The sequence below is a fragment of the Physeter macrocephalus genome, chromosome 2, assembly GCF_002837175.3.
Source record: "Physeter macrocephalus isolate SW-GA chromosome 2, ASM283717v5, whole genome shotgun sequence".
Classification (NCBI taxonomy): Eukaryota; Metazoa; Chordata; class Mammalia; order Artiodactyla; family Physeteridae; genus Physeter; species Physeter macrocephalus.
The window spans coordinates 16,745,463-16,765,521 of NC_041215.1; the positions used below are offsets into that span (position 1 = coordinate 16,745,463).

General features: G+C 49.5%; 1 protein-coding gene across 1 annotated transcript in view; it reads right to left on the bottom strand.

Moving 5' to 3' along the window:
- CACNA1A (calcium voltage-gated channel subunit alpha1 A) overlaps window positions 1-20,059 on the bottom strand; it is a 268,865-nt gene that overhangs the window by 24,947 nt on the left and 223,859 nt on the right. The window contains exons 32-34 of the mRNA XM_055091367.1: window positions 19,836-19,946; window positions 19,543-19,658; window positions 17,928-18,078 (exon numbers count right to left, since the gene is read on the bottom strand). Coding sequence (XP_054947342.1) covers window positions 17,928-18,078; window positions 19,543-19,658; window positions 19,836-19,946 — 378 coding nt within the window. The remainder of the gene's footprint in view (window positions 1-17,927; window positions 18,079-19,542; window positions 19,659-19,835; window positions 19,947-20,059) is intronic.

Consider the following 20,059-nt stretch of genomic DNA (forward strand, 5'->3'; position numbering starts at 1 on the left):
TGGAGAAATGGAAATGGGGGAGAGAGACAGAGACAGAGATAAAGATGGAGACAGAGAAAGATACAAAGGGATAAAGACCAACAGTGATGGACAGAGACAATCAGAGAGAGAGGTAGAGAGGCTATGTTAAATAGAGGCCAACACCAAGGGGACCACCATGACCCCAAATCCTACCACACCTGACGCCCAACAAGACCAAAGTGAATACTCCATGGGCCAGAACCCTGTCATGTTTCCATTCCAGCATAAAGTAAGCACTCAGCAAATATTTCTTCGATGGATGAATTTTCCTGCATTTGTCTACATCTTGTAGCACCTTGTCATGTGCTCTTCTAGCCTTTAGCACATGGGGTGCTTGCATCAGTCTTGCCTGCAGGCCTTAGTAAATGTTGCTCCCTCAGTGGACATCATTTTTCTCCCTTTGGATAATAGCATCTGGGGAAACCCCTGCCCTTATACTTAGATGCTGTTGTTGGGTGTGGCTGCCTTCACAGGTGGTGGTCACATGACCTTGTGATTGGTTAGGGAGGGGCACATTACCCAAGGGGGCCAATGAGAGTCTCCCTTGGGATTTTTGCTGGCACTCTGGCAGCCATCTTCCCTTTATAGGGAGAAAGTTTGAGAATAAAGCCAGTGTGAAGGAGGACAGCAAAGAGGATAGGGTCTGCTATTGCCTGGATCCAGCCTCATTTGGACTTTCCAGTTACATAAGTTAGTGAACTGCATATTTCACTTGTCAGTTTCGGTTGAATTTCTGTTACTTGGTTACATGGTCTAAGCCCTGCCCACAATCCCTGAGGGCCATTCTTTGAAATCTTCCTTCCCTCAGTCTGAGTCTCCCCTATCAAAGCACATATCAGATTGTACTGCTACTGTCTCCTGACTTGTCTGCCCAACACCCCTGCAAACTGAGAGAAATATGTTCTCTCCTTATATCCCTAGTGCCTAGTATAAGGCCTGGCACATAGTAGGTATTAAGCAAGTGTGTAGACGTAAGCATAGTAGGTGCTTAATAAATGACCTGTAATTCTAGGTGTCCCTATATACATCATTATTGGAGTATAATTGCTTCACAGTGCTGTGCTAGTTTCTGTTGTACAACAAAGTGAATCAGCTATATGTATACATATATCCCCATATCCCCTCCCTCTTGATCTTCCCTCCCACCCTCCCTATCCCACCCCTCTAGGTGGTCACAAAGCACCAAGCTGATCTCCCTGGCTATGCAGCTGCTTCCCACTAGCTATCTATTTCACATTTGGTAGTGTATATATGTCAATGCTACTCTCACTTCGCCCCAGCTTCCCCTCCCCGCCGTGTCCTCAAGCCCATTCTCTATGTCTGCTAGTGACTCTATTTTTAATTCATCATTTCGTGATATTGATTGAGCACCTGCTGTGGGCCAGTCACTGTCCTAGGTGTTGGGGATGCAGCAGTGAACTAAACAAAAATTCCTGCCTATGAAGGGCTGATGATCAAGTGTTGTAGATGTCTTCTAGGGTGCCTGCCCTTCCCAGATGGGATGTAGTATAAGACTGTGTCTCCATATGCACCCAAAGCTACTAAGACAAGGGTGGTCATTTGGCCATGGGCTAGGATGGCCCATTCAGACTCTCTTCTGGGAATCTGGAACTGGGCAAGGGACCGTCTAGGTCAATGGCTGTTGACATTGGACTTGGAGGGTGTGTTGCTGTGAGACTTAGGCTGCAAGTCTCTCAGTGTGGGACCGACCGCTGGTCTGAAGAGGGTGGATGTGTTGGGCTTTTGCTGACAGATGCTGGTCCTTGGGTTGAGTTCTGAAAATAACATCTTCCACACTCCCTGGGCAGCTTACATCCTGCCAGTAGGAGCCATGGTTAGGGGGCCAGCCTGGGGAGGAGAGAGAAGGAGGAGAGGAGCTTCCTTCTGCTTCCCACGTGGGTCTGTGTTGTGGGTTGAACTGTGTGCCCCCAAAAGATATGTTCAAATCCTGGCCCCCTGTGCCTGTGAATGTGACCTTATTTGAAAAAAGGGTCTTTGTGCATGTCATCAAGTTAAGATGAGATCATACTGGATTAAGGTCGGCTAAATTCAGTATGACTGCTGTCCTCATAAGAGGGAAATCTGGACACAGACACACACGGAGAAGACCATGAGATGACAGAGGCAGTGACTGGAGTGATGCTGCCACAAACCAAGGAACACCACCTGTGGCCACCAGAAGCTGGAAGAGGCCAGGAAGGATCCTATCCTAGAGGCTCTGAAGGGATCATGACCCTGCCAACACTGTGGTCAGACTTCTAGCCTCCAGAACTGTGAGAGGATAAATTTTTGTTGTTTTAAGCCACCAAGTTTGTGGTTCTTTGTGACAGCAGCCACAGGAAACTGTCTTCAGTTGTCCAGGGGCAGCAGATAGCTAGGGTGCCAGCACTCCCTCAGGGGTGCCCGGGGCAGCTGGGTTGGTTGGTAACACCTTCTTTTCCTTTTAATACCCCAGCCCTGGCCTTCCTGCACTTGTTAATCCCTGGTGACTTCAGTGTTCTCTGTTTGCTCTTTCAAGCCTGTGTAGCCAGTCCCTATATTAAATCCCCTCTGCTTGAAATACCTAGATAGTTTCAGTTCTTCTGACTGTGCTCAAACTGCTCCAGGAAGAGTGGAGAACAAAAAAGATTTGCCGAGATGAGGCCCCAGAGACAGTGAGAGAGCAGGATGGAGGTTCCTGATATACATTTTCATTCCTCCTGGTTTCAATCTTGCAGTGCTTTATAGTCTCTGGTCCTAGGAGAGTCCTCCTCTTGGCAAACTTATCTTTTACTAGTGAAGACCCATTCAATTTTTTGCAAAGCCCCACAGCTCCCAGAGAATGTTTATGTGGCTGACTTTTTCCTGCCTCCTGATCGTACAGAGGAAGGCACCCACCTTTCAGAGGGCAGATGGGAGTCTACCACAGCTCAACTAGATGGGTCCTGGGCCAGCTCTGAGCTCCATTAGTTTTTCCCTCAGCATACCCAGTGGGTCTCAAATGGAGGAGATTCTGCTCCCTCCCCCAGGGGACACTTGATAATGGCTGGAGACATTTTTGGTTGTCACAACTGGGAGGGTAGTGGGGCATGTGCTACTGGCAACTAGTGGATCAAGGCCAGGGATGCTGTCAAACATCCCAGCATGCACAGAACAACCTCCATCAGAGAATGACGCAGCTCCCGATGTCAACAGTGCCGAGGGTGAGGAACCCTGGTTAACCTAATCCTGGGCTGGCCCAGAGAAGGCTTGGAGGGAGAAAGTGTGCAACACAGCCACGTTCTATAGCATCCACACCCTTGAGAGGGAGCCAGGTCTAGGGAGCCCACCCACACATGTCCACAGACTCACCAGAAATGAGCAGAGGAAGATGAAGGAAACGAAGTAAAAATAGGCAAATTCATTGCCGCACTCATGAGTCAGGATGCCAGAGTTCTTATCACAGGGTTTACCGCTGAGGCAGGAAAGCATGATGTTGTGCCAAGCCTCCCCAGTGGCACTCCTGAGGACAGAGAGGGGGCGTCAGGGACCTGGGTACCCAGCTCTGGACACCAGCACCCCCGCCCCAGGGAGGCAGAGCATTGAGGTTAAACACTTAAGCTCTGGAGCTGGACTGGTGTTGGTTCACGTCCCAGGTAAATCACTTTTTTCCTCTTGGAGCTCAGAGAGGGGGATTCTCATCCTTGGCTGCTGTGCATTAAAGCCCAAGGAGAATGTTTTTTAAAAAATGCTGATGCCAATGCCCCACTCCCATAGACTTGGATTTAACTGGTTTGGGATGTGGCCCGGAGACATAGGTATGTTTCAAAAGCTTCCCTCTCTCTAGGTGATTGTCATTTCTTATTTCTTTCTCAGGTTACTCTGCTCCAGGCACACTGGTCTCCTTGCTGTCCTCCAACCTGAGAGCTATGCTCCCGCTTCAGGGCCTTTGCACTTGCTGTACCCTCTACCTGGACTGCCCTTCCCCAGATATCCACATGGCTCCCTCTCTCAACTATTTCTCTCAAATATCACCCTCCTCAAGGGAGGCGTGATCTATCAGCCTTCCTTTTTTTTTTTTTTCAGTTGTTACTTGAGAAAAAAATTTAGTGTGACAAAAATATACATAAATTTAATAATTTTAAGCATTTAAGTGTATAATTCAATGGCAATAAGCACATTTACAGTGCCACGCAACCATCACCACTATCCACCTCCAGAATCTTTTTATCATCCCAAACTGAAAAATTGTACCCCATTAAACAATAACTCCCCCTATTTCCCTCTCCCAGCCCCTGACAATATTGATTCTAGTTTTTTCCCCTAAGAATTTGCCCATTTTGGGTACCTCATGTAAGTGGAATCACACATTATTTGTTCTTTTGTGCCTCCATGTCCCTCTTCATCTTGAATTTTATCTCCTTCTAGTATCTGCTATAATTTGATTCTTTTTTTTTTTAACATCTTTATTGGAGTATAACTGTTTTACAATGGTGTGTTAGTTTCTGCTTTACAACAAAGTGAATCAGTTATACATATACATATGTTCCCATATCTCTTCCCTCTTGCGTCTCCCTCCCCCCCATCCCACCCCTCTAGGCGGTCACAAAGCACAGAGCTGGCCAAGATGTTTCAAAGGAAAGAAACTTTATAACAACTAGAGAATATTTTTTAAAAGATCGAATAACTGTTTGTCTTTGTCCCTTTCTCATTCTGCATGTGAACACCTCACTGCTAACACAGTGTTTTATTTATGGTTAAAAAAAAAAATTGGCCCCCTTTTATCTTCCTGTGTTGTCTAGGAATGAGTCATTACAAGTTTGTGGGGGTGATTATTCACACTACTTACAGGAAAAGTGAAAGTGATGTGGGGAAGTGGAGGTCCTCTTGCTGCTGGAATGTTGACTCTTGGGGTGAAAAGGAGACTTGGCATCTTCTGCAGCTTGCTGCTCCCTCAGAGCTAGCCTCTCCTCCACCTCGCCTGCCTTCATGCACCTCTCACATTACTGCTGTGGTCCCCACCCTGCCCTCCTCCAGTCCACACGGTCACACTTTCTTCTGCTCTTTGGCTTTGCAAAGTCTGTACTGCATTAACAAATATTTGGTGTGAGGTCCTTGGGCCAGGAATCATTGAATACCCTTTGTTCACTCATGAACCCGCCCCGCCTCCCCTCTGTTTTTTAACTTACAAAATGTTTGGTACATGTAAGAGAATTATGTGTGTAAATCATAAAGCATAATTATAAAATATACCCATGAGCCCATCACACATACCCATGGACCCTCACCAAAATGGACCCAAGTTCCCTTCTCACTCCTCTGCCTCATCCCAGGTCACGTACACATACATACACACAAACATCTCTAAACAAAAGATTGGTTTTGTTTGATTTTTTTTCCATTGTAATAGAAAACACATAACAGAAAACTTATCGTTTTAGTCATTCTTAAGTGTACAAGAGTATATTAAGAATATTCACATTTTTATGAAACAGTGTTTGCTTTTTGAATTATATAAAACTGATAGCACGCTCTATAAATTCTTCTGGGATGTTTTTCACTCCATATTATGTTTGAGATGCATCTATGTTGTGGATGTGTGGCTCTAGTTTATTTTCATTGCAGTATAACATTGCATTTTAATAGTATATCACAATTTGTCATTTTTGCTCTTGAGAGATCGTTTGGGTTGTCTCCAGGTTTGGGCTGTTGAAACATTGCTGCTGTGAATACTCTCTATGTGGATCTGTGTGCACATACTGGCACATTGTTCTCGGGCCTCTGCGCAGGAGAGGAATCACTGCGTTGTGAATACACGTACCTTTACTCTGATATATGTGTGCTTGTAAAGCTCTCCAAAGGCTAAGCAGCTCCCTGCTGGCATTCATGCAGTCTAAATATTGACAGCAATTCTGTGATCTCTGCACAGCCCAGCACAGGTTGGGTGGGGCCCAAGCCCGTTGGCCCAGTTCGAAAGGCCTGATCTCAGCTCTTAGCTGAGTTGCTGCATGCCAGTAGGCTGTCCCCGGCCATGTACCCGGAGCTGATTTTCTGGGGAATATGTGTGATTGTGTGGGATGTCTGTGCTTCTGGAAAGATAGTATATAGTTGAGGCAGACTCTCAGTGATTGGCTTTTTGGGGCACACCTGTGGTTGGTAAGCTCTACATGGGCTTTGGCTGTTTTTTTCACCAGTGTACTCCAGGTGCCACAAACCACATGCTTGGCACTTAATGGATGCTCAGTAAATATTTTTGAGTGAGTGAGTGAGTGAATAAGTGAATGAATGAATGAATAAAGGGTTTTCTCTGAGACTTTGTAAAAAGTCACAGCTTTGTGGGCTAAATACAGCATGGTGTACTTTTAATTCTCAAAGGCACTATTAAAATTTATTTTACTCTAATTTCCTCACCTTTAAAATTAAGATTTAAAATTTATCACTTAATATATTCTTTTAATATTATATTTAAGTAGTCAGTGGTTTGTGTCACAACCCATTAACCCTAGGTAAGAAGAAGTCTCTTATAATCTGAGCAGTTTCATGACAAGTTGGTGAAGTCTTTGGCACCTGGCAAGTTCTGATTGATTAAAAATTTGATTCAGTCCTGTTGGCATGGTAGTGGTAAGGGATTCATCCTTTCTCTGCCAAATCGAATTTAAATTACTACTGCAGGCAGCACAGGAATACTTAAAGAGAGTATAATCTTATTAAGGAAGAACAGTGAATTTCAAAAGCCAGGTGAGCCTTTAGCACATGGGGTGCTTGCATCAGTCTTGCCTGCAGGCCTTAGTAAATGTCCCTCAGTGGACATCATTTTTCTCCCTTTGGATAATAGCATCTGGGGAAACCCCTGCCCTTATACTTAGATGCTGTTGTTGGGTGTGGCTGCCTTCACAGGTGGTGGTCACATGACCTTGTGATTGGTTAGGGAGGGGCACATTACCCAAGGGGGCCAATGAGAGTCTCCCTTGGGATTTTTGCTGGCACTCTGGCAGCCATCTTCCCTTTATAGGGAGAAAGTTTGAGAATAAAGCCAGTGTGAAGGAGGACAGCAAAGAGGATAGGGTCTGCTATTGCCTGGATCCAGCCTCATTTGGACTTTCCAGTTACATAAGTTAGTGAACTGCATATTTCACTTGTCAGTTTCGGTTGAATTTCTGTTACTTGGTTACATGGTCTAAGCCCTGCCCACAATCCCTGAGGGCCATTCTTTGAAATCTTCCTTCCCTCAGTCTGAGTCTCCCCTATCAAAGCACATATCAGATTGTACTGCTACTGTCTCCTGACTTGTCTGCCCAACACCCCTGCAAACTGAGAGAAATATGTTCTCTCCTTATATCCCTAGTGCCTAGTATAAGGCCTGGCACATAGTAGGTATTAAGCAAGTGTGTAGACGTAAGCATAGTAGGTGCTTAATAAATGACCTGTAATTCTAGGTGTCCCTATATACATCATTATTGGAGTATAATTGCTTCACAGTGCTGTGCTAGTTTCTGTTGTACAACAAAGTGAATCAGCTATATGTATACATATATCCCCATATCCCCTCCCTCTTGATCTTCCCTCCCACCCTCCCTATCCCACCCCTCTAGGTGGTCACAAAGCACCAAGCTGATCTCCCTGGCTATGCAGCTGCTTCCCACTAGCTATCTATTTCACATTTGGTAGTGTATATATGTCAATGCTACTCTCACTTCGCCCCAGCTTCCCCTCCCCGCCGTGTCCTCAAGCCCATTCTCTATGTCTGCTAGTGACTCTATTTTTAATTCATCATTTCGTGATATTGATTGAGCACCTGCTGTGGGCCAGTCACTGTCCTAGGTGTTGGGGATGCAGCAGTGAACTAAACAAAAATTCCTGCCTATGAAGGGCTGATGATCAAGTGTTGTAGATGTCTTCTAGGGTGCCTGCCCTTCCCAGATGGGATGTAGTATAAGACTGTGTCTCCATATGCACCCAAAGCTACTAAGACAAGGGTGGTCATTTGGCCATGGGCTAGGATGGCCCATTCAGACTCTCTTCTGGGAATCTGGAACTGGGCAAGGGACCGTCTAGGTCAATGGCTGTTGACATTGGACTTGGAGGGTGTGTTGCTGTGAGACTTAGGCTGCAAGTCTCTCAGTGTGGGACCGACCGCTGGTCTGAAGAGGGTGGATGTGTTGGGCTTTTGCTGACAGATGCTGGTCCTTGGGTTGAGTTCTGAAAATAACATCTTCCACACTCCCTGGGCAGCTTACATCCTGCCAGTAGGAGCCATGGTTAGGGGGCCAGCCTGGGGAGGAGAGAGAAGGAGGAGAGGAGCTTCCTTCTGCTTCCCACGTGGGTCTGTGTTGTGGGTTGAACTGTGTGCCCCCAAAAGATATGTTCAAATCCTGGCCCCCTGTGCCTGTGAATGTGACCTTATTTGAAAAAAGGGTCTTTGTGCATGTCATCAAGTTAAGATGAGATCATACTGGATTAAGGTCGGCTAAATTCAGTATGACTGCTGTCCTCATAAGAGGGAAATCTGGACACAGACACACACGGAGAAGACCATGAGATGACAGAGGCAGTGACTGGAGTGATGCTGCCACAAACCAAGGAACACCACCTGTGGCCACCAGAAGCTGGAAGAGGCCAGGAAGGATCCTATCCTAGAGGCTCTGAAGGGATCATGACCCTGCCAACACTGTGGTCAGACTTCTAGCCTCCAGAACTGTGAGAGGATAAATTTTTGTTGTTTTAAGCCACCAAGTTTGTGGTTCTTTGTGACAGCAGCCACAGGAAACTGTCTTCAGTTGTCCAGGGGCAGCAGATAGCTAGGGTGCCAGCACTCCCTCAGGGGTGCCCGGGGCAGCTGGGTTGGTTGGTAACACCTTCTTTTCCTTTTAATACCCCAGCCCTGGCCTTCCTGCACTTGTTAATCCCTGGTGACTTCAGTGTTCTCTGTTTGCTCTTTCAAGCCTGTGTAGCCAGTCCCTATATTAAATCCCCTCTGCTTGAAATACCTAGATAGTTTCAGTTCTTCTGACTGTGCTCAAACTGCTCCAGGAAGAGTGGAGAACAAAAAAGATTTGCCGAGATGAGGCCCCAGAGACAGTGAGAGAGCAGGATGGAGGTTCCTGATATACATTTTCATTCCTCCTGGTTTCAATCTTGCAGTGCTTTATAGTCTCTGGTCCTAGGAGAGTCCTCCTCTTGGCAAACTTATCTTTTACTAGTGAAGACCCATTCAATTTTTTGCAAAGCCCCACAGCTCCCAGAGAATGTTTATGTGGCTGACTTTTTCCTGCCTCCTGATCGTACAGAGGAAGGCACCCACCTTTCAGAGGGCAGATGGGAGTCTACCACAGCTCAACTAGATGGGTCCTGGGCCAGCTCTGAGCTCCATTAGTTTTTCCCTCAGCATACCCAGTGGGTCTCAAATGGAGGAGATTCTGCTCCCTCCCCCAGGGGACACTTGATAATGGCTGGAGACATTTTTGGTTGTCACAACTGGGAGGGTAGTGGGGCATGTGCTACTGGCAACTAGTGGATCAAGGCCAGGGATGCTGTCAAACATCCCAGCATGCACAGAACAACCTCCATCAGAGAATGACGCAGCTCCCGATGTCAACAGTGCCGAGGGTGAGGAACCCTGGTTAACCTAATCCTGGGCTGGCCCAGAGAAGGCTTGGAGGGAGAAAGTGTGCAACACAGCCACGTTCTATAGCATCCACACCCTTGAGAGGGAGCCAGGTCTAGGGAGCCCACCCACACATGTCCACAGACTCACCAGAAATGAGCAGAGGAAGATGAAGGAAACGAAGTAAAAATAGGCAAATTCATTGCCGCACTCATGAGTCAGGATGCCAGAGTTCTTATCACAGGGTTTACCGCTGAGGCAGGAAAGCATGATGTTGTGCCAAGCCTCCCCAGTGGCACTCCTGAGGACAGAGAGGGGGCGTCAGGGACCTGGGTACCCAGCTCTGGACACCAGCACCCCCGCCCCAGGGAGGCAGAGCATTGAGGTTAAACACTTAAGCTCTGGAGCTGGACTGGTGTTGGTTCACGTCCCAGGTAAATCACTTTTTTCCTCTTGGAGCTCAGAGAGGGGGATTCTCATCCTTGGCTGCTGTGCATTAAAGCCCAAGGAGAATGTTTTTTAAAAAATGCTGATGCCAATGCCCCACTCCCATAGACTTGGATTTAACTGGTTTGGGATGTGGCCCGGAGACATAGGTATGTTTCAAAAGCTTCCCTCTCTCTAGGTGATTGTCATTTCTTATTTCTTTCTCAGGTTACTCTGCTCCAGGCACACTGGTCTCCTTGCTGTCCTCCAACCTGAGAGCTATGCTCCCGCTTCAGGGCCTTTGCACTTGCTGTACCCTCTACCTGGACTGCCCTTCCCCAGATATCCACATGGCTCCCTCTCTCAACTATTTCTCTCAAATATCACCCTCCTCAAGGGAGGCGTGATCTATCAGCCTTCCTTTTTTTTTTTTTTCAGTTGTTACTTGAGAAAAAAATTTAGTGTGACAAAAATATACATAAATTTAATAATTTTAAGCATTTAAGTGTATAATTCAATGGCAATAAGCACATTTACAGTGCCACGCAACCATCACCACTATCCACCTCCAGAATCTTTTTATCATCCCAAACTGAAAAATTGTACCCCATTAAACAATAACTCCCCCTATTTCCCTCTCCCAGCCCCTGACAATATTGATTCTAGTTTTTTCCCCTAAGAATTTGCCCATTTTGGGTACCTCATGTAAGTGGAATCACACATTATTTGTTCTTTTGTGCCTCCATGTCCCTCTTCATCTTGAATTTTATCTCCTTCTAGTATCTGCTATAATTTGATTCTTTTTTTTTTTAACATCTTTATTGGAGTATAACTGTTTTACAATGGTGTGTTAGTTTCTGCTTTACAACAAAGTGAATCAGTTATACATATACATATGTTCCCATATCTCTTCCCTCTTGCGTCTCCCTCCCCCCCATCCCACCCCTCTAGGCGGTCACAAAGCACAGAGCTGGCCAAGATGTTTCAAAGGAAAGAAACTTTATAACAACTAGAGAATATTTTTGAAGCCCGCGTACCAAAAAAAAAAAAAAAAAAAAAAAAAAAAAAAGAATAGTGCTGGGGTCCCCTTATCCACGCTGTTTCCTTCATTTGTCCCAGTGCTCCACCCCCATGGGGTGGCCGCATGCTGTGCCAGAGTGGTGCCAGGGTTGGTGGGCCTCTTTGGTGGCTCTGGGAGATTCCCCTTGGAGCTCTCAAGACACACCAGGGCAGGAAGTTAGACAAGACCCCTGCATATAACACATTCTCAGCAAGGTGTATCATAGAGGCATTTCCCCCTGATTTCTAGATTCAGCCAGAGCAGGTCGGGGTGGGGGGATCCTGATTTTTCTTCTCAGCCCTGGGCTGGAGGTAGGGGCAGGGGCTCACCTTGAAGGACTGCACAAAGGTCCAGAGAAGAATCCGGATGGTGTAACCCTGACGGAGGAGTTTGATGAGCCGGGCCGCTCGGAAGAGGCGCAGGAAGCTCAGGTTGATGAAGTTATTCTGGGGAGACGGAGAAAGAGGGGTGACCATCAACCCACCCCCAGGGGCTCAGAGCTGTCACCACTCACAGAGGCCCCTACATGAAGCCAACCAACAGGAAAAAGCAAGCCAGACCCCAAATAAGGAGCGAGAGGAGAGAAAGCACTATTAACGCAATGGTGCGGAGGAAAAAACGAAGTGGGGTGTGGGGAGGAGAAAGGGTGAGAGGGAGGAAAAGGCATCAACTCAAAGGCATAAACCCTCCCTGCCAGCCCCACCCTCAATGGGGAAAGGAAAGAAAAAGGAAGGAAGAGAAAGGAATGTGGGTGGGTCGGGTCGTGGAAGAAATAACAAAAGAACAAGGAAAAGAAAATATATCCGAATCATCCAATCAGGAAAAAAATCGAGATGGTTTTTGTTTCTCCCAACAACCAAATGCACTGAGACAATAGGACACAAGCAGGTCAAGTTGCCGAATCCATCACACGTGTACAATGCACAAACACCAGGGCGGGGTGGGGGCAGCCAGCACGCTCAGGCCTGGTGGACATGGGTGGGTTCCGAGGGCATGTTACGCTCCGGGCCAGAAATGCATCTGTCGTGGGACTCACCGGGCACCCTGCCCTGCCCTGCTGAGCTGCCCACCCTCTCCTGCCCGCCCTGACCTCACCCCACGGCCAAGAGGAGCAGTGGCTCAAGCCAATTGGAGAAGCGGAAGAGCATCTTTTCTTACCCCCTTGGCGAGCGGGAATGGGGAGGACGGGAGGGAGCTGGGGCTGTTCGGCTGCAGGGCGAGTCCTCGCTGCCCGCTGAGTCGGAGAAGATGCATTTGGGGCCCTTTCCCCCCTCTCAGGGATGGCTTCTCAGCTTCTGGAGCTGGGTGGAGTAGCACGGGACCAGGCCTGCAGGAAGCAGGAAGTACGCAGCGCCCGTGGGTGGGTGAGCTCCCCATCAGCCCAGGCCCACCGAGGGGCCGGTGCTGGGGGCCGGGAGGTGGGGCTGTCCCTGCCCCCAGGACCTCCCTGGGTGGACCCTGCCTCTGCTCAAAGGCCCCCTGTCTAGTCACTGCCTCTACCTCCTCCCTCCCGAGCCAGAAGAACCCCAGGTCGGGGTAGGGGTGGGGAGACAGCTGTGGAGATGGTGGGTCTTACGTGACTGTCCAGGGGCTTGTCTGCTGGGGCCTCTGGTGGGGTACTGGAGGCTAGAAGTCACGAACGCACCAAGTCTGGCCAACGAAACTATTTTGTTGGGCCTGAGCAGTTTTCCTTTAGAAATTGAAAATAGCTGCTAGTGTTTAAAAGTCAAATTTTGCCCCCAGATCTGGCTTTCAGGCAACCCTGAGGCTGCTTCCACCGGTAGCAGTTACTTGAGGCTCAGATGGGGTTGCCCACCGTGAAGCAGGCCATGTTTCCTCCAGTTTGCCAAGGTTCCCACATACTAGAAATGGAACTGGTTTCCTGGCTTACGGCATCTGCTTGGTCCCCAGAGGCATTTGAGTTTGAGACCCCTGCTTCAGGTAGGCATGGAAACCACCACCGATCAGTGGGTTGGAGGCAAAGGGGCCTTAAGGGGACTTGGAGGAACGCTAGATACAGGCCACGTAGCAACGTTTGAACTGGCCTAGCTCTCACCCTGCAAATGGCACAGGGTTGATCATACAGGCTGCCCCAACAGTCATAGCACCCCTTTCGGTCTCAAAAGTTTGGACAGTGGATTATATGGGCATCCTATTTGGTGGTTCCTGAGGGCTTCCCAGCCACTGGATCTAGCTAGCTCTGGCCTGGGAGCTGAGAGACAGAGAGAGGGGTTTCAAGGAATTTCTGAGGTTGGCAAGAGGCCTCTGGGTTTTCTGGAAAAGTCTAGGGTGCTCTCTGGGACACATCAGTTGACCCTTAGGCCTCTAGGATGGGGGAGGGGTGTGGGGATCCTACCCTGACCGCATTTGGGCCTAACAACTGTGAGAATCTCTCAAGTGCCTCGAATAAACCCCCAAACTCAGCGTGGCTGACAGTCACCCTCCGTGCTCTGTTGACCTGACTCCCAGCCCTGCTTGGCCACCCAGCTCCATCTGGGGACAGGGCCGATGGCCCAGGTGTCCCCAGTCCCCTCCCGTCCATCCCCAGAGTACAAGCCATCCCTTCACGGGGCGGGGCATAACATGTGGGCTCATGCAAAGTCAGTCGGGCCCTGGAAGCAGCCTCTGGGGGCTCGGGGCAAAGCAGGGTGGTAGGGAATGCCACCATGCAGGAGAAAGAAGGGGGGTTGGCAGGGAGACGCGTGCAGAGAGCATGCTGCCCTTCTTGGGGCCAGGGAGACAGGAGACGCGCGGGGGAAGTAGGGGTGGAAATGAAAGAGGTCCAGGTGACAGGGCAGGGGAAGGTTCTAGTCTGCCCTCACCCACCCTTCCATCTCTTCCTGCCTTTGCATAGGGTCCTTCAAGTGCTCCCAGAACTTCCAACTTTCTTCTTCCTAGCTTCCATCTTTTTGTCCACAGCCAGGAAGGAACAGCTGTCCTCTCCTCCAGCCCTGCCCAGCGCTTCCTGGTTCTAGGCTGAAGGGGAGTGATGTGGGTCCTGGAAGGCTTGCTGTGTTCAGGGGTGCGAGTACTCAGAAGGACATGGGGACCACACTCCCGAGGGCTCCAGAGAAGTCCTGCACTCGCAGACCCCACCTCCAGCCCAGATGTTGCCTCTGTACTCCAGACCCACTAACCCACTGCCTACCTGACTTCTTCTGGGGTGCCCTTCAGGGCACTTCAAGCCCACTGTGCCCACACTTGTGCTATTCCCCTAGCCTGGCCCTCTCCTGGCATTCCCTAACGTCCATCTCCCAGTTCAAGCCAGACTCAAGTCCTCCAGGCACCTGTCTCCCCCGAGCCCAGACCCGACCCTTCTCCAGGTCCTGGAGAGATCCCTGCTCAGACGGCCAGTCTTACCCACTCCCTGCTCTGCAGCTGCAGGGTCTGGTCTAACCGCACTTCCGATCACGCCTCCCCTGCTCCAGATCCTCCCAGGCTCCCACAGCAAGGCCTCAAGGTCCTGTCCCCTTCTGCCCTCTTCACTTTCTCTGGGTCAGCCTTCCTCTGCTCTTTGCTCCAGCCACACCCTCTCACTTGCGGACCCTGACCCCTGCGTGCTCCGACCTGCCACAGGACTTTTGCACATGCTATCCTGGGCCTCAAATGCCCTTTTCTCCCCCTCTCCATGTTGTTAACGCTGCTCATCCTTCAGCTTGCAACACAGTTACAATTTCAAGAGGGTTTCAGGGGTTATTTGACCAATGCCTGCCTCCCCCCACCTGACTGTAGGGGACACAGGGGGTGGGGGCAGTGATGGTGTCCCCTTCTGCCCAACCCTCCATCTGTGGCACCGAACTGGGGCTCATTAAATGTTTGGTGGATGAGTGCCTGTGTATGGCTAGCAGGGGAGGGATCCCGGTGCAAAGATGCCATTGCGGGTCCTTCAAAGGGGCTCAGAGGATGGTGGGGGAGGGGCAGAGGCAGGTGGGATTTAACAGAGTAAGGAGTGTGCAAGTGTGCAGAGAGCCGAACAAGTGAGGCGAGGGAGAGACGGACACGGTGCATCCAGGGTGTGGGTGTGGGTTTGCAGAGTGGATGGATATAATAGAAGTGGGGGGATAGTGTGTTCATGAGTGTGTGTGTCAGGGGGTGGGGGGGGATGAAGAGAGGGAGATTGCAAGAGCAAAAAAAGAGAAAGGGAGAGAGAGACACAGAGACAGAGAGAAAGAGGGAACGAGAGTCAGAGACTGAACGGGAAAGAGGAGAGAGCACATGTGTTTAGTGACCGTGTCCGGGTGGGGGGAGGGGAACAGGAGTACATGCAGATCAGGGCTCCAGGAGAGGGCGTCAGCTGGCCGGTCCATCTGGAAGCAGCCAGACCTGAGTCCTGCCGTTCAGCCAGAAGCGGTTCTGGCCATTCTGAGTCCCCCTCATTTGAGCGCCTTTGCCTGCACATTGCAAGGCCCTCAGACCTCCTCCATCAGACTTGGAGATTTACACCGCTGCTGGTCAAGCCCAAAGAGCTTGTGGGCTTGGAATGGGGTGAGGACTGTTGGAGCTTTCCTGGGGCCCCGGGATCCATGGAGTTAACCAGGGACAGGAGTGGTGTGAGAGAGTGCCTGATGGCTCTGAGTACAGGGCTGTGTGTAAGGAATGGGGTGGGAGACTCAGCCCGCCAACCCGTCCTGTTGGAGGTGTTGCACGGGGCAAACCCATCCTTTTCTCTGCAGAAGACACAAGCCAACCCAAACAGAAAACCCTAATTCAGAACCCAATACCAACCAGAGGAAGAGAGGCTGCAGGAACAAGGAGGGGGCGGGGGCGGGTCGGGAGGGTTTGGAGAGATGGACAGCACTTCGCCCCAGCTTCCCCTCCCCGCCGTGTCCTCAAGCCCATTCTCTATGTCTGCTAGTGACTCTATTTTTAATTCATCATTTCGTGATATTGATTGAGCACCTGCTGTGGGCCAGTCACTGTCCTAGGTGTTGGGGATGCAGCAGTGAACTAAACAAAAATTCCTGCCTATGAAGGGCTGATGATCAAGTGTTGTAGATGTCTTCTAGGGTGCCTGCCCTTCCCAGATGGGATGTAGTATAAGACTGTGTCTCCATATGCACCCAAAGCTACTAAGACAAGGGTGGTCATTTGGCCATGGGCTAGGATGGCCCATTCAGACTCTCTTCTGGGAATCTGGAACTGGGCAAGGGACCGTCTAGGTCAATGGCTGTTGACATTGGACTTGGAGGGTGTGTTGCTGTGAGACTTAGGCTGCAAGTCTCTCAGTGTGGGACCGACCGCTGGTCTGAAGAGGGTGGATGTGTTGGGCTTTTGCTGACAGATGCTGGTCCTTGGGTTGAGTTCTGAAAATAACATCTTCCACACTCCCTGGGCAGCTTACATCCTGCCAGTAGGAGCCATGGTTAGGGGGCCAGCCTGGGGAGGAGAGAGAAGGAGGAGAGGAGCTTCCTTCTGCTTCCCACGTGGGTCTGTGTTGTGGGTTGAACTGTGTGCCCCCAAAAGATATGTTCAAATCCTGGCCCCCTGTGCCTGTGAATGTGACCTTATTTGAAAAAAGGGTCTTTGTGCATGTCATCAAGTTAAGATGAGATCATACTGGATTAAGGTCGGCTAAATTCAGTATGACTGCTGTCCTCATAAGAGGGAAATCTGGACACAGACACACACGGAGAAGACCATGAGATGACAGAGGCAGTGACTGGAGTGATGCTGCCACAAACCAAGGAACACCACCTGTGGCCACCAGAAGCTGGAAGAGGCCAGGAAGGATCCTATCCTAGAGGCTCTGAAGGGATCATGACCCTGCCAACACTGTGGTCAGACTTCTAGCCTCCAGAACTGTGAGAGGATAAATTTTTGTTGTTTTAAGCCACCAAGTTTGTGGTTCTTTGTGACAGCAGCCACAGGAAACTGTCTTCAGTTGTCCAGGGGCAGCAGATAGCTAGGGTGCCAGCACTCCCTCAGGGGTGCCCGGGGCAGCTGGGTTGGTTGGTAACACCTTCTTTTCCTTTTAATACCCCAGCCCTGGCCTTCCTGCACTTGTTAATCCCTGGTGACTTCAGTGTTCTCTGTTTGCTCTTTCAAGCCTGTGTAGCCAGTCCCTATATTAAATCCCCTCTGCTTGAAATACCTAGATAGTTTCAGTTCTTCTGACTGTGCTCAAACTGCTCCAGGAAGAGTGGAGAACAAAAAAGATTTGCCGAGATGAGGCCCCAGAGACAGTGAGAGAGCAGGATGGAGGTTCCTGATATACATTTTCATTCCTCCTGGTTTCAATCTTGCAGTGCTTTATAGTCTCTGGTCCTAGGAGAGTCCTCCTCTTGGCAAACTTATCTTTTACTAGTGAAGACCCATTCAATTTTTTGCAAAGCCCCACAGCTCCCAGAGAATGTTTATGTGGCTGACTTTTTCCTGCCTCCTGATCGTACAGAGGAAGGCACCCACCTTTCAGAGGGCAGATGGGAGTCTACCACAGCTCAACTAGATGGGTCCTGGGCCAGCTCTGAGCTCCATTAGTTTTTCCCTCAGCATACCCAGTGGGTCTCAAATGGAGGAGATTCTGCTCCCTCCCCCAGGGGACACTTGATAATGGCTGGAGACATTTTTGGTTGTCACAACTGGGAGGGTAGTGGGGCATGTGCTACTGGCAACTAGTGGATCAAGGCCAGGGATGCTGTCAAACATCCCAGCATGCACAGAACAACCTCCATCAGAGAATGACGCAGCTCCCGATGTCAACAGTGCCGAGGGTGAGGAACCCTGGTTAACCTAATCCTGGGCTGGCCCAGAGAAGGCTTGGAGGGAGAAAGTGTGCAACACAGCCACGTTCTATAGCATCCACACCCTTGAGAGGGAGCCAGGTCTAGGGAGCCCACCCACACATGTCCACAGACTCACCAGAAATGAGCAGAGGAAGATGAAGGAAACGAAGTAAAAATAGGCAAATTCATTGCCGCACTCATGAGTCAGGATGCCAGAGTTCTTATCACAGGGTTTACCGCTGAGGCAGGAAAGCATGATGTTGTGCCAAGCCTCCCCAGTGGCACTCCTGAGGACAGAGAGGGGGCGTCAGGGACCTGGGTACCCAGCTCTGGACACCAGCACCCCCGCCCCAGGGAGGCAGAGCATTGAGGTTAAACACTTAAGCTCTGGAGCTGGACTGGTGTTGGTTCACGTCCCAGGTAAATCACTTTTTTCCTCTTGGAGCTCAGAGAGGGGGATTCTCATCCTTGGCTGCTGTGCATTAAAGCCCAAGGAGAATGTTTTTTAAAAAATGCTGATGCCAATGCCCCACTCCCATAGACTTGGATTTAACTGGTTTGGGATGTGGCCCGGAGACATAGGTATGTTTCAAAAGCTTCCCTCTCTCTAGGTGATTGTCATTTCTTATTTCTTTCTCAGGTTACTCTGCTCCAGGCACACTGGTCTCCTTGCTGTCCTCCAACCTGAGAGCTATGCTCCCGCTTCAGGGCCTTTGCACTTGCTGTACCCTCTACCTGGACTGCCCTTCCCCAGATATCCACATGGCTCCCTCTCTCAACTATTTCTCTCAAATATCACCCTCCTCAAGGGAGGCGTGATCTATCAGCCTTCCTTTTTTTTTTTTTTCAGTTGTTACTTGAGAAAAAAATTTAGTGTGACAAAAATATACATAAATTTAATAATTTTAAGCATTTAAGTGTATAATTCAATGGCAATAAGCACATTTACAGTGCCACGCAACCATCACCACTATCCACCTCCAGAATCTTTTTATCATCCCAAACTGAAAAATTGTACCCCATTAAACAATAACTCCCCCTATTTCCCTCTCCCAGCCCCTGACAATATTGATTCTAGTTTTTTCCCCTAAGAATTTGCCCATTTTGGGTACCTCATGTAAGTGGAATCACACATTATTTGTTCTTTTGTGCCTCCATGTCCCTCTTCATCTTGAATTTTATCTCCTTCTAGTATCTGCTATAATTTGATTCTTTTTTTTTTTAACATCTTTATTGGAGTATAACTGTTTTACAATGGTGTGTTAGTTTCTGCTTTACAACAAAGTGAATCAGTTATACATATACATATGTTCCCATATCTCTTCCCTCTTACGTCTCCCTCCCTCCCACCCTCCCTATATAATTTGATTCTTGATTGTCTGCCTCCCCCATGGGAATATAAGCACCCAGAGGGCAGAAAATGTTGTCTCTGCTTTGTTCCCAGTATTTACAGCAGTGCCCGGCACACAATAGGTGCTCAATAAACCTCTGATGAATGAATGAAGGAACCCTAAGTGCAGCCAGGATTAAGAATCAAGCCTCAGAGTCTATTCAGAGTCTATAAGCCTTTTTCCTCATCTGTCAGGTGTGGTTGCCAAGAACCCCTCAACAGGATGCTCAGGAGGATTCAGTGAGATAATGCCTGAAAGTGCCTTCATGTTTACGTCCCAGGGCCTTTAGCTCCTGCCCTGCCAGGGTCCCCTTGGCCCCCCCCACCAGAAGAGAAGGATGAAAGTGTGCCCCCTTCGTACCGGAAGAGAAGCATGAGGGCCTGGAAGAAGGTCCGGAAGTTATTATGCTCAGTGATTTGGAATTCATCCTCATCACTGTCCTCGTCCTCTACGTCGATGCCAATGTTGCCAAACACCTGGGGAATTAGATGGTGATGACTAGGGGTGGCCACGCCCCCTAGTGGCTCTGGGAAAACTCCACTCAACCTTCAGGGCTGCCTCTCTGAACTGGGCTCCCTTAACCCACCCCCACCTAAGGGCGGTGGCCCTACTTGGGAGTGCTCTGGGAACATTAGTGGGGGGCTGGCACTCACCTGCATCCCAATGATGGCGTAGATGAAGAAAAGCATGGCAATCAGCAGACAGACATAGGGCAGGGCCTGGTGGGAAGGAAGGCAATTAAGAATAGCGCTGGGAGGGTTTCCCTGGTGGCGCAGTGGTTGCAAGTCCGCCTGCCGATGCAGGGGACGCGGGTTCGTGCCCCAGTCCGGGAAGATCCCACATGCCGCGGAGCGGCTGGACCCGTGAGCCATGGCCG